The sequence below is a fragment of the Sander lucioperca genome, chromosome 18, assembly GCF_008315115.2.
Source record: "Sander lucioperca isolate FBNREF2018 chromosome 18, SLUC_FBN_1.2, whole genome shotgun sequence".
Classification (NCBI taxonomy): domain Eukaryota; kingdom Metazoa; phylum Chordata; class Actinopteri; order Perciformes; family Percidae; genus Sander; species Sander lucioperca.
The window spans coordinates 27,524,534-27,537,033 of NC_050190.1; the positions used below are offsets into that span (position 1 = coordinate 27,524,534).

Here is a 12,500-nt window from a genome sequence, read left to right on the forward strand (position 1 = left end):
CAGGAAGTAAGACTGCGGCGGGAACAGGAAGAAGAGGACAGACAGCTGGACACAGACAGTCATTAAAAAGTCAGGATAGAGTCATGAAAAAGTCATGGACAAGTATTGGTTAAAATGCGTATGATCTCTGCATATGGAATGGATTAATCTGCATTGTTTTTTTTTAACGCGTTATTTTTTCTCAGATTAATTAATCGAAATGAACGCGTTATTTTGACAGCCCTAGTTTTTATACAAAGTTACAGAAAGCAACATTTTATGAAAAGGCCTTCACTCCCCAACTATCTGAGTATATTAACACAGACCCATTAAAGCATGTCAACCTGTTCTAGAAACCCAAAATACGTATATAAGTATGAACCTGATCTGGGACTACATTACCCACAGTGCATCTCTTCCTCCTCCTGTGTTTAGGCCGAGATGTCCTCGGAGGACGCTGCGATCGAACATGCGGCGGCGGTGACATCACAGCAGAGGGCTGCTGAAAGCTCCGCCCACAAAGGTCGGGGGAGGCCAGTGAGCGCGTTCAGAGGAACAGGAAGTAAGACTGCTGCGGGGAGTCTTACAACAGGAAGTAAGACTGCTGCGGGGAGTCTTACAACAGGAAGTAAGACTGCTGCGGGGAGTCTTACAACAGGAAGTAAGACTGCGGCGGGGAGTCTTACAACAGGAAGTAAGACTGCTGCGGGGAGAGGAAGAAGAGGACAGACAGCTGGACACAGACCGGTCAGTTATTTGATCCATAACGTAAAGGTTAAAATAATGTACATCTCTCTATCTATCCTCCCTCTATCCTCCCTCTATCCTCCCTCTATCCTCCCTCTATCCTCCCTCTATCCTCCCTCTATCCTCCCTCTATCCTCTCTCTATCCTCCCTCTATCCTCTCTCTATCCTCCCTCTATCCTCCCTCTATCCTCTCTCTATCCTCCCTCTATCCTCCCTCTATCCTCCCTCTATCCTCTCTCTATCCTCCCTCTATCCTCTCTCTATCCTCCCTCTATCCTCCCTCTATCCTCTCTCTATCCTCCCTCTATCCTCCCTCTATCCTCTCTCTATCCTCTCTCTATCCTCTCTCTATCCTCCCTCTATCCTCTCTCTATCCTCCCTCTATCCTCTCTCTATCCTCTCTCTATCCTCCCTCTATCCTCTCTCTATCCTCCCTCTATCCTCTCTCTATCCTCCCTCTATCCTCTCTCTATCCTCTCTCTATCCTCCCTCTATCCTCCCTCTATCCTCTCTCTATCCTCCCTCTATCCTCTCTCTATCCTCCCTCTATCCTCTCTCTATCCTCTCCTCTATCCTCTCTCTATCCTCCCTCTATCCTCTCTCTATCCTCCCTCTATCCTCTCTCTATCCTCTCTCTATCCTCTCTCTATCCTCCCTCTATCCTCTCTCTATCTCTCTCTATCCTCCTCTATCCTCCCTCTATCCTCTCTCTATCCTCCCTCTATCCTCCCTCTATCCTCTCTCTATCCTCCCTCTATCCTCTCTCTATCCTCTCTCTATCCTCTCTCTATCCTCCCTCTATCCTCTCTATCCTCTCTCTATCCTCCTCTATCCTCCCTCTATCCTCTCTCTATCCTCCCTCTATCCTCTCTCTATCCTCCCTCTATCCTCCCTCTATCCTCCCTCTATCCTCCCTCTATCCTCCCTCTATCCTCTCTCTATCCTCCCTCTATCCTCCCTCTATCCTCTCTTTATCCTCTCTCTATCCTCCCTCTATCCTCTCTCTATCCTCCCTCTATCCTCCCTCTATCCTCTCTCTATCCTCTCTCTATCCTCTCTCTATCCTCCCTCTATCCTCCCTCTATCCTCTCTCTATCCTCTCTCTATCCTCTCTCTATCCTCCCTCTATCCTCCCTCTATCCTCTCTCTATCCTCTCTCTATCCTCCCTCTATCCTCCCTCTATCCTCTCTCTATCCTCCCTCTATCCTCTCTCTATCCTCCCTCTATCCTCCCTCTATCCTCCCTCTATCCTCCCTCTATCCTCTCTCTATCCTCCCTCTATCCTCCCTCTATCCTCTCTTTATCCTCTCTCTATCCTCCCTCTATCCTCTCTCTATCCTCCCTCTATCCTCCCTCTATCCTCTCTCTATCCTCTCTCTATCCTCTCTCTATCCTCCCTCTATCCTCTCTCTATCCTCTCTCTATCCTCTCTCTATCCTCTCTCTATCCTCCCTCTATCCTCCCTCTATCCTCTCTCTATCCTCTCTCTATCCTCTCTCTATCCTCCCTCTATCCTCCCTCTATCCTCTCTCTATCCTCTCTCTATCCTCTCTCTATCCTCTCTCTATCCTCTCTCTATCCTCCCTCTATCCTCCCTCTATCCTCTCTCTATCCTCTCTCTATCCTCCCTCTATCCTCTCTCTATCCTCCCTCTATCCTCCCTCTATCCTCTCTCTATCCTCTCTCTATCCTCTCTCTATCCTCCCTCTATCCTCCCTCTATCCTCCCTCTATCCTCCCTCTATCCTCCCTCTATCCTCCCTCTATCCTCTCTCTATCCTCCCTCTATCCTCTCTCTATCCTCCCTCTATCCTCCCTCTATCCTCTCTCTATCCTCCCTCTATCCTCTCTCTATCCTCTCTCTATCCTCCCTCTATCCTCCCTCTATCCTCTCTCTATCCTCCCTCTATCCTCTCTCTATCCTCCCTCTATCCTCCCTCTATCCTCTCTCTATCCTCCCTCTATCCTCCCTCTATCCTCTCTCTATCCTCCCTCTATCCTCTCTCTATCCTCCCTCTATCCTCTCTCTATCCTCCCTCTATCCTCTCTCTATCCTCCCTCTATCCTCTCTCTATCCTCCCTCTATCCTCCCTCTATCCTCTCTCTATCCTCCCTCTATCCTCTCTCTATCCTCTCTCTATCCTCCCTCTATCCTCTCTCTATCCTCCCTCTATCCTCTCTCTATCCTCTCTCTATCCTCTCTCTATCCTCCCTCTATCCTCTCTCTATCCTCCCTCTATCCTCCCTCTATCCTCTCTCTATCCTCCCTCTATCCTCTCTCTATCCTCCCTCTATCCTCCCTCTATCCTCTCTCTATCCTCTCTCTATCCTCCCTCTATCCTCTCTCTATCCTCCCTCTATCCTCTCTCTATCCTCTCTCTATCCTCTCTCTATCCTCCCTCTATCCTCTCTCTATCCTCTCTCTATCCTCCCTCTATCCTCCCTCTATCCTCTCTCTATCCTCCCTCTATCCTCCCTCTATCCTCTCTCTATCCTCCCTCTATCCTCTCTCTATCCTCTCTCTATCCTCCCTCTATCCTCTCTCTATCCTCTCTCTATCCTCCCTCTATCCTCCCTCTATCCTCTCTCTATCCTCCCTCTATCCTCTCTCTATCCTCCCTCTATCCTCCCTCTATCCTCCCTCTATCCTCCCTCTATCCTCCCTCTATCCTCTCTCTATCCTCCCTCTATCCTCCCTCTATCCTCTCTCTATCCTCCCTCTATCCTCTCTCTATCCTCCCTCTATCCTCTCTCTATCCTCCCTCTATCCTCTCTCTATCCTCTCTCTATCCTCTCTCTATCCTCCCTCTATCCTCCCTCTATCCTCTCTCTATCCTCTCTCTATCCTCCCTCTATCCTCCCTCTATCCTCTCTCTATCCTCTCTCTATCCTCCCTCTATCCTCTCTCTATCCTCCCTCTATCCTCCCTCCCTCTATTTCCACCTGCCCTGAAGTTTATTTATAGTGTTGTGATGTCATTGTTTGCAGGCGCCGGGGGCGGAGCCTGAGGCCGCGGCCAGCGAGGCGTACCTGCTGCATCTGTACGGCCGGGCGCCGTACGACGGTCTGAGGCGAACGCTGAAGAAGAGTCCGTACCTGCGCCTCAGCTCTCCCGCCTCGACACTCGGCAGGAAGTCCCGCCCCCGGCTGGTGGAGAGTGTCACAGGTCAGGCGCCGAAATAACACACAGGAAGGGGCGGGGCTTACACACCAGAAGGGGCGGGACTTACACACAGGAAGGGGTGGGACTTATACACAGGAAGGGGTGAGGCTTACACACAGGAAGGGGTGAGACTTACACACAGGAAGGGGTGAGACTTACAAACAGGAAGGGGTGGGACTTACACACAGGAAGGGGTGGGGCTTACACACAGGAAGGGGCGTGGCTTACACACAGGAAGGGGCGGGACTTCTCTCTAACAGTCTTGGCGTGTCCGTCAGGTGTGAAGCTGAAGTCCTGTAAGACTCAGACGTGTCTGGCTCCGCCCCTCACTCCGTCACCTGGACAACCCCGGCCTCATGACGTCATCATCGGCGCAGGTGTTGCCATGGCGATCCCACTGGGTCAGTCAGCTGATGAATATCTGCACATTAAAGCTTTGACTTTGAGTAAATTAGGAACGAATTAAAGGACCTTTTATTAAAAACAAGTAAATATTCAGAGTATTAAAGAATAACGTTGTCGTCCCCCCCCCGTCCCCCCAGGTCGTCCCAGGATTGACTCATCTTCCAGGCGTCAACAGGAAGTGACATCACCACTCACAGCTCCTCCCACAGCTGGCGCGGTTGCTGTTGACGACGAGGACGGAGCGTCCGAGCGACCGTCTCAGGTGAGTCTCTGAAGATCATCTTTAGTTAGATTAGACAGGTATGTTTCATTAAAAGTGTGTGTGTAACTGTGTGTGTGTCTGTGTGTGTGTGTGTGTGTGTGTGTGTGTAATTGTGTGTGTGTGTGTGTGTGTGTGTGTGTCTGTGTGTGTGTGTGTGTGTGTGTGTGTGTGTGTGTGTGTGTGTGTTAAACTGTGTGTGTGTGTGTGTGTGTGTGTGTGTGTGTGTGTTGGCAGGTGCAGCTGGAAGCTCCACCCCCTGATGACATCATGAGGATTGAGCGTGAAGCTCGGCCCCCTGATGACATCATGAGGGTTGAGCGTGAAGCTCCGCCCCCTGATGACATCATGAGGATTGAGAGTGAAGAAGAAGAGGACGAAGACGTTTTCCCTGGAACTGACTTCCTGTCTGTGGCTGATGTCGTCGTCCAGGTAACCTAAAGATAGTTTATTACACGCTGACCGTAGGAAACGCTCATATCTTACTCTTTACTTATTCTACTTTGTTTAAGAATGCTTGATTGTGGTTGGCTGGGAGGAGGGCATTAACCCGGCAGGTTGCCCGCTGACTGAGCACAGCGTCATCAAACAGTAGATCAATACGCCCAGGGCCATTAAAACATAAACCTTGTTTAAAAAAGTTCTAAAATGTGTCGAAATCTATCGTTGGGTCAGTCGATACGTAGTTTCACCAGAGAGATACAACGTAGTAACTACGTTATTAAACTAACGTTAGTGATCAGATGCAGCCTTGTGTGGTCGCTGCTTCAGGCTGCGGCCAACAGTAACGTTACACATTGCGGATCAAATTCAGTTGTGTCAAAAGTGTGTGTGTGTGTGTGTGTGTGTCCAGCAGGAGGATGTGTGTGTTGTGGAGTTGGATGGAGGTCCGTCCCCCCCTCTGGTTCTGTATCATGGTCCCGTGTTCCCCCCCCAGCCCCGTGCGGCGCTCCCTGCCCAGGATCAGGCCCCCGTCCTGGGACTCAACCTGCAGAGAGACGCCCTGGAGACCCGCATGCTGGAGTGGTGAGAAACGCACTGATTCATGTTTCACACATCTTCATTCTAACGGATGACTTATGCTTCTGCGTACGTAGACGTAATGTGTATGTGTACGCCGTGTGTGTGTGTGTGTGTGTGTGTGTTAGGGGTGGAACGGTACATGTATTGGTATTGAACTGAAACGGTACGGGCGTCTCGGTTCGGTCCATGAATTTACACAGAGAATACACGGTATAAAAATAAATAAAACTCGCGTGCAAATGAATGAATGTAATGTGGAACTACTGTTACATACGCGTTTCTTAGGGACACCTAATCTGTAGCCCCGCCTTAGCTCTGAAGCTCCCGAGCTCCGGTTACATGTCGAGTCAGTCGGTCCAGAGATTAAACTAGTCCCTTCATATACAACCAAACACGGACGTAGCTGGATCTGAAGGTTTTAAAATGTAAACTCATTCTGCATCTCATGATGAACGTGTGTCTGTCTCTGCAGGGTGGAGCAGCAGCTGATGTCCAGGATGATCTCAGAGATGTACCGCCCCCCTCCCTCTGACCCCGCCCACAACCACTCCGTCGACCAATCAGACTCCGAGGAGCGGAGCGTCACCTCAGACATCGGTGAGCACACAGGCTGATGTTGCAGAATCTGTGTGTGTGTGTGTGTGTGTGTGTGTGTGTGTGTGTGTGTGTGTGTGTGTGTGTGAACTGACTCCAGATGTTGTTGTGGTCCAGTGGAGGCAGCAGGAGGTGGAGGTCTGCAGCTGTTCGTAGACTCCAACGTGTCGGTGGACTCGGCTCTGATCCGGCAGCTGGTTAACGAGGTTCTGACGGAGCAGGTGGCCCTGATGCTGGGCCAGAGAGACTCCCTGGAACCAGAACCAGAACCAGACCCAGGACCAGGACCAGGACCAGGAGAACATCAGGAGGTACAGAGGCTTCAGTCTTGTGACAGTTTAGTCAAGTAGCAGGGAATTCACGCGGAACCGCTGCAACTGTGCCGTCATTATGTTAAGCCCCGCCCACCGACTCTATACACGATGTGATTGGCCTGACCAGAGTTTGGTTTTTCCAAGCCAACGGAGAGTTACTAGACGACCCTGGCTGCAGATTACATTTGCTGCAGCCAGGGTGGTCTAGATTTCTATCAGTCAGTCAAGTCAGCTTTATTGTCAGATGTGCTATACATGCATGACATACGGCACAAATGAAATTTCAGTCCTCTCGGACCCACGGTGCAAAATGCAATAAAAAAAATAAGTTTTCTATAAATAGAAAAGACATAGAATTAACAATCAACAATTTAACATGATATGAAAATAAACAATCAACAATCAACAAGACATAAAAGGCTAATGCTCCTTGAAAGGAGGATGGAATAACCAGGTTAAGCTCATTAATGCTCAGTAAAATGTCCTGTTGCTCCAGCTTTAGACACAGCGCTGCTGCTGCTGCTGCTGCTGCTAATCCTGATATGGTGGCTGAACACAGGTGTAAATATAGACTCATAGATTTCAAACCTCAGGCAACCAGATCATACCTGGATAATACCTGTGTACTGAGGACATAACTTGATAAAGAGATTAGTTGATCGACAGGAAAATCATCGGCAACTATTTAGATAATCGATTAAAGGGTTGGAGTCCAGCTTGTTAAATGTGGATAGTTTCTAGGTCCTTCGCATTTTAGAGATCAAAACAGCTAATTGGTGGCCGGGTTGGTACGGGGGGTAGAGCAGGCGCACGTGTGTGTGTGTGTGTGTGTGTGTGTGTGTGTGTGTGTGTGTGTGTGTGTGTTTGATGACAAAAACCTAGAAAAAAACTTTGATAAAAATATCAAATACGCAAAATAAAAAGTGGGGGAAACATTGAACGCATAACGTATGTGAGGTCAGTTCCTGTATATCTGTAGTTTAATGCAGAGATGAACTGAATCCAGGATTCAGCTTCTGATCCGGCTGAATATTGGGCTTGTTGACGGGGTTGGGTTTCTGCTGAACGCTACGCTGTCACTACGCTGGTCGCCGTAATGACGGCGCCGTTGATTACAGGAAGGTGTTTACGTAGGTGGAGCGTTCAATGCAGCAGGCTGTGAGAAAGTGAAGATGGAACTGGTGAGCAGAAAAAGTGTAGTTTGGCAGAACTTTCAGTCAAAAGAAGGCCATTCAAGTCCAGCTACATGTTCAATTTACAATGCTGATTAGTCTGGTGGTGGCGAGGACCCTAAACTATACACAACATCACCGCTGTTACAACATCTGGTATGAAACATCTGGAAGAATACGAGTTGTGATGAAGGAATCTACAGACAGCAGCCAGAATGCAGCAACTTCAGGTACGGCAAAGGAAGGACAGTCACTGTTTACTTCATTAATGAGTTCACTGTGTTCATGGACTGAGGATGGGACGAGGATTCAGCAGAATCTCAACCAGGGGATTCAGGATTCAGGAGAACACCAAAAATCTGGATTTGGTGCATCCCTAGTGACATAACTACTACTACTTTAAGTTCCTGTGTGTCTGTAGTTTAATGTAAAAGAAATTAGGACACTTGATGATCCATTTCTGTGTAAAAGATATATAAATAGAAGACTGTCCTGTGTTCAGGCTTGTAGAGCAGACGCTCCACTAGGCTGCTCTCTGTCCGTGTCTCCAGTTCCTCTGATTATAGCGGAGGCGTGGCGTTGGACCCTCCGCTCTGCAGACGTCACGCTGCCATGTAGCGCCCGTCAGACAGAATACAGAATCACACTTTTTGGCCAAGTGTACTTACATACACAAGGAATTTGACTTAACTGTTAACTCTCTATACATAGACAAATAGTGATATAGACACATACTGTACAATAGAGACAACAATATACATAATATACAAAAATACAGATATACAAATAAGACATAATATCAAGACAAGTACACATGGAGTGGGATGTACTGTAGAGTGCAAAAAGTAATGCAGTAACAAATATAAATACCAACCAACAACAAATAAACACAACCACAGTACAACATCATTTAAATTTACAGGATAGTATTAACAATGGGGATAACAGCCGGGATGAATGACCTTTTAAATCTCACTCCCTCCAGAAAAACGTGATCATGTGATCTCATAATTCAATGCATAATCAGCCAAAGTCTGCATATTTATGCGGGGGGGGGGGGCATTTTTTCAAATACGCCGCACTTTCGCCGCATAAATTGCAGATTTCCGCGCAAAATATGCGGGGCTTGCATGATTTCATAATCCCCGCATTTTCGTTGCAAAAAAGTCCCACATATCTTAGCAGAAAGATGAAAAATGTTGAGTTTACTTCACACAAGAGCAGCCATTTTCCCCTGTTGCCATGGGAACGTTATGAAGTGACGTAATCACGCGACGTGAACATCATCGAAAAGCTGAAAACCCCGCGATGAAGCCACGATGAATCCGCAGTTTTAAAAAGTTCTCGCAATTTCTTCGCATAAAACTGCATAAATATCCCGCATATTCCATCACATTTTTTAAGAAAACGTGACGCATAATCAAGGATTTTAGCCCAAAACAATCACAAAAAAACTCCTCATTTCTCTGGAAGGACTGGAATCTCTTGGTTCTGCATCGCGGCCGACTATATCTACGCCCAGAGGGGCAGCGTGCAATAGGGCTGCAACTAACGATTATTTTCATAGTCAATTAATCTGTCGATTATTTTCTCAATTAATCGATTAGTTGTTTGATCTATAAAATGTCAAAACATGGTGAAAAATGTGGATCAGAGTTTCCCAAAAGCCTAAGAGGACGTCCTCAAATATCTTGTTTTGTCCAAAACTCTTCAGATCTTCAGTTAACTGTCCCAGAGGAGAGAAGATACTAGAAGATCTTCAGTTAACTGTCCCAGAGGAGAGAAGATACTGGAAGATCTTCAGTTAACTGTCCCAGAGGAGAGAAGATACTAGAAGATCTTCAGTTAACTGTCCCAGAGGAGAGAAGATACTAGAAGATCTTCAGTTAACTGTCCCAGAGGAGAGAAGATACTAGAAGATCTTCAGTTAACTGTCCCAGAGGAGAGAAGATACTAGAAGATCTTCACATTTAACAAGCTGGAATCAGAGAAATCTGATTTGTTTTAATAAAAAAATGACTCAAACGATTAATCGATTATCAAAATAGTTGGCGATTAATTTAATAGTTGACAACTAATCGATTCATCGTTGCACCTTTAGTGTGTAAGATGCATGTTGCAGCCGTCCGTCAGACTGTTCTGGTGATGAACTGAGCTCTGCTTCTGTTCCAGGAAGAACCGGTTCCTCTGGTTCAGACACCGGTGCCGACACCCCCGCCCAGCCCGGCCCCTCCCAGCAGAGAGGCCCCGCCCCTGGCCACGCCCCCTCCTTCTGAACCAACCAGCCCGCTGAACAGCGAGCCTCCTCAGCCAATCACAGCTCCAGGTCAGCAACTGCAGCAGCATACGAGTATGGAGCCATACAACAGAATACACCTGTACAAGAATAAGTAAATACATGTGGAAATATAATCTCTCTGTCTCACTGTGACATCAGAGCACATAGCCACGCCCACTTCCAGCCCAGAGCCCGCCCACTCCACAGGAAGTCCTCCTGCTGTCCCTCAAGCCCCGCCCCCTCTCACCTGGGGCGACTCTGAGCTGCCATTGGACGAGGAGAGACCAGAAGAAGACGTGGACGCACGCACACAGCTGCTGTAAGTACTCTCTAGGGCAGGGGGGTCAAACTCATTTTCCCAGAAGGCCACACTGGAGAAAGAGACTCACTCCAAGGGCCAGACATGGAGAGATTATGACGTTATTTTGTTACTGCATGTCACTTTTTTAACATTTTGGTCGCTTTTTCCCTCATTTTTGTTGTTTTTGTTCAGACTTTTTTGGGGCTTTCTCAGACGTGTGTCACCTTTTTGTAAATTTGTTGCTTTTTCCAACATTTTTGTCGCATTTTTGTTGTAATGAAGTCCTACAAAAGTCATCAAGAGTTCCTTAGCCATCATAACATTTATTTTAACAACAACCTGTTTTCACAGCCTGAATATGAAAACTCTTTCTCTCTCTATATATATATATATATATATATATATATATATATCTATCTATCTCTGCTTCTGGGGAGATTTCTGAGTCTCAAATCTGCCATATTCTGCTTTGAATGTCAGGTAATTGCAGTTTAAAAAACACTTTTCTGTGTTTTTGGTTTGGCACACAACTAGGCGGGCCAAAATTTATTGTGAACCCAAACTGATATACGGCCGGATTTGGCCCCCAGGCCCTGAGTTTGACACGTGGTAGAGGGGCATTGTGGGTAGTAGTAGTTTGTTTCTTGTCCCCATGGGGAAATGAGGTTGTGACAGAAAGCAATCCCACCAAACACTCCCAAAACGTCCCAGTCAGAGAGAAGGAGAGGGACCAGAGCTGACGTCTTTACTCCGTCGGTGCGTTGTTATGAATCCCAGCTGGTTTCCATCGACCGGTTGTTAAGTAGTTTAAGTCCAGTAAGTGATGCTGTGCAAAGATTGTTGATATTTAAACTCCAGATTCATGGACAGATAACTACTGCTGGCCAGCACCCCCACATGCTGCCCCCCACCCCATCAACTGCTGCTGCCTGTAGCTGATTGGCTGGAACATTATTTTGTGGCTCGTTTCTGTTTGTTTTCCATTTACAGAGACAAGGCTGTGTATTAACGGTGGGAACACACTGCACACACACACACACACACACACACAGAACTGCAGTGGTTTCCATAGTAACGGGCTGTTGATCCCGACCAGGGTCTGACGTCTCTCTCCTCCTGCAGGGTGATGTCTGTAGCAGAGGAGGAGCCTCCTCTCTCCTCCCCTCTTCCTTCCCCCTCCCCGTCTCTCCCCCCTCCCCCCGGTCCTGAACCTGGACCAGCGCCAGAACCAGCGTCCCCGTCTGACTCCTCCTCCTCAGACTCCTCCTCCTCCTCTAGCAGCGTCTCCACGGCGACCGTAGCGACCGAAGCAGCGCTGAAACACATCTCAGAGGGAGAGCTGCTCATCAGTGTCAACCAGCTGGCTGCCACCACAGGTATCATCATTACATCATCATTACGTCATCATTACATCATCATCATCATTACATCATCATTACATCATCTAGGGATGTTGATGATTTACCGTTGAATGTTTGTAGTTTGGAGATCAAAGGTGGACTTGGAGAGAGAAAATCATCTACCATCTGACTATCATCTGATCATACAGACTAATATTTACTGTCTCTCTCTCTCTCTCTCTCTCTCTCTCTGTCTGTCTGTCTGTCTCTCTGTCTGCCTGTCTCTCTCTCTGTCTGTCTGTCTCTCAGAGGACGGGGCTGTCTGCAGTTTCTCCAGCTCTCTCCATGAGCTGCAGGACATGGTGAGTCTCCTCTGGTTTACAGACGTCTCTGAAAGGGGGGGGGCATCATGTGACGTGAACCTGTCAGCTTCCTGGAGAGGGCAGGGCCACGTTCAGCCCCGACAACTCCGAGCTGTGTCCCAGCGTTCAGAGATTGAACGTGGCCAGAGACGTCACTAGGATTGAAAGACAGGGGGGGCTTAGCCCAGAGGCTATGCAAAATCTTACTTACAAACTGTAAAGTTAGCTTTTAGATCCATCAAAGCTGCATGGGGGGGTGGGGGGGTTAACTTAGGCCAGACTGAGCTCCTGCTGAGTTCTTCTTTAGACTAAGACTTAACCTCTCTCTGTCTGTCTGTGTAAATGGGTGGTAAAGTAATACCATACCTAATTCCTCTCTCTATTAGATCAGTTGCAGGTCAAAATCAGACTATTTCATCACTCGGGGTGTAATGATACACGTATTCATATTGAACCGTTCGGTACGAGGCTTTCAGTTAGGTCATTACACACCAAACAATTCGTTGGGCTGATCCTATTTCATTTTTTTTTAAACAGAGCTTAAATTGTGTGAAATATAATG

General features: G+C 47.6%; 1 protein-coding gene across 1 annotated transcript in view; it reads left to right on the top strand.

The window, feature by feature from the left end:
- The window catches only part of kiaa0586 (KIAA0586 ortholog), a 41,295-nt gene that overhangs the window by 21,955 nt on the left and 6,840 nt on the right, over positions 1-12,500 (top strand). The window contains exons 12-24 of the mRNA XM_031304642.2: positions 415-607; positions 695-726; positions 3,716-3,893; positions 4,169-4,291; positions 4,433-4,557; positions 4,792-4,986; positions 5,408-5,580; positions 6,050-6,174; positions 6,289-6,482; positions 9,830-9,983; positions 10,095-10,254; positions 11,359-11,612; positions 11,886-11,938. Of these exons, the coding sequence (XP_031160502.2) occupies positions 415-607; positions 695-726; positions 3,716-3,893; positions 4,169-4,291; positions 4,433-4,557; positions 4,792-4,986; positions 5,408-5,580; positions 6,050-6,174; positions 6,289-6,482; positions 9,830-9,983; positions 10,095-10,254; positions 11,359-11,612; positions 11,886-11,938 (1,959 nt within the window). The remainder of the gene's footprint in view (positions 1-414; positions 608-694; positions 727-3,715; positions 3,894-4,168; positions 4,292-4,432; positions 4,558-4,791; positions 4,987-5,407; positions 5,581-6,049; positions 6,175-6,288; positions 6,483-9,829; positions 9,984-10,094; positions 10,255-11,358; positions 11,613-11,885; positions 11,939-12,500) is intronic.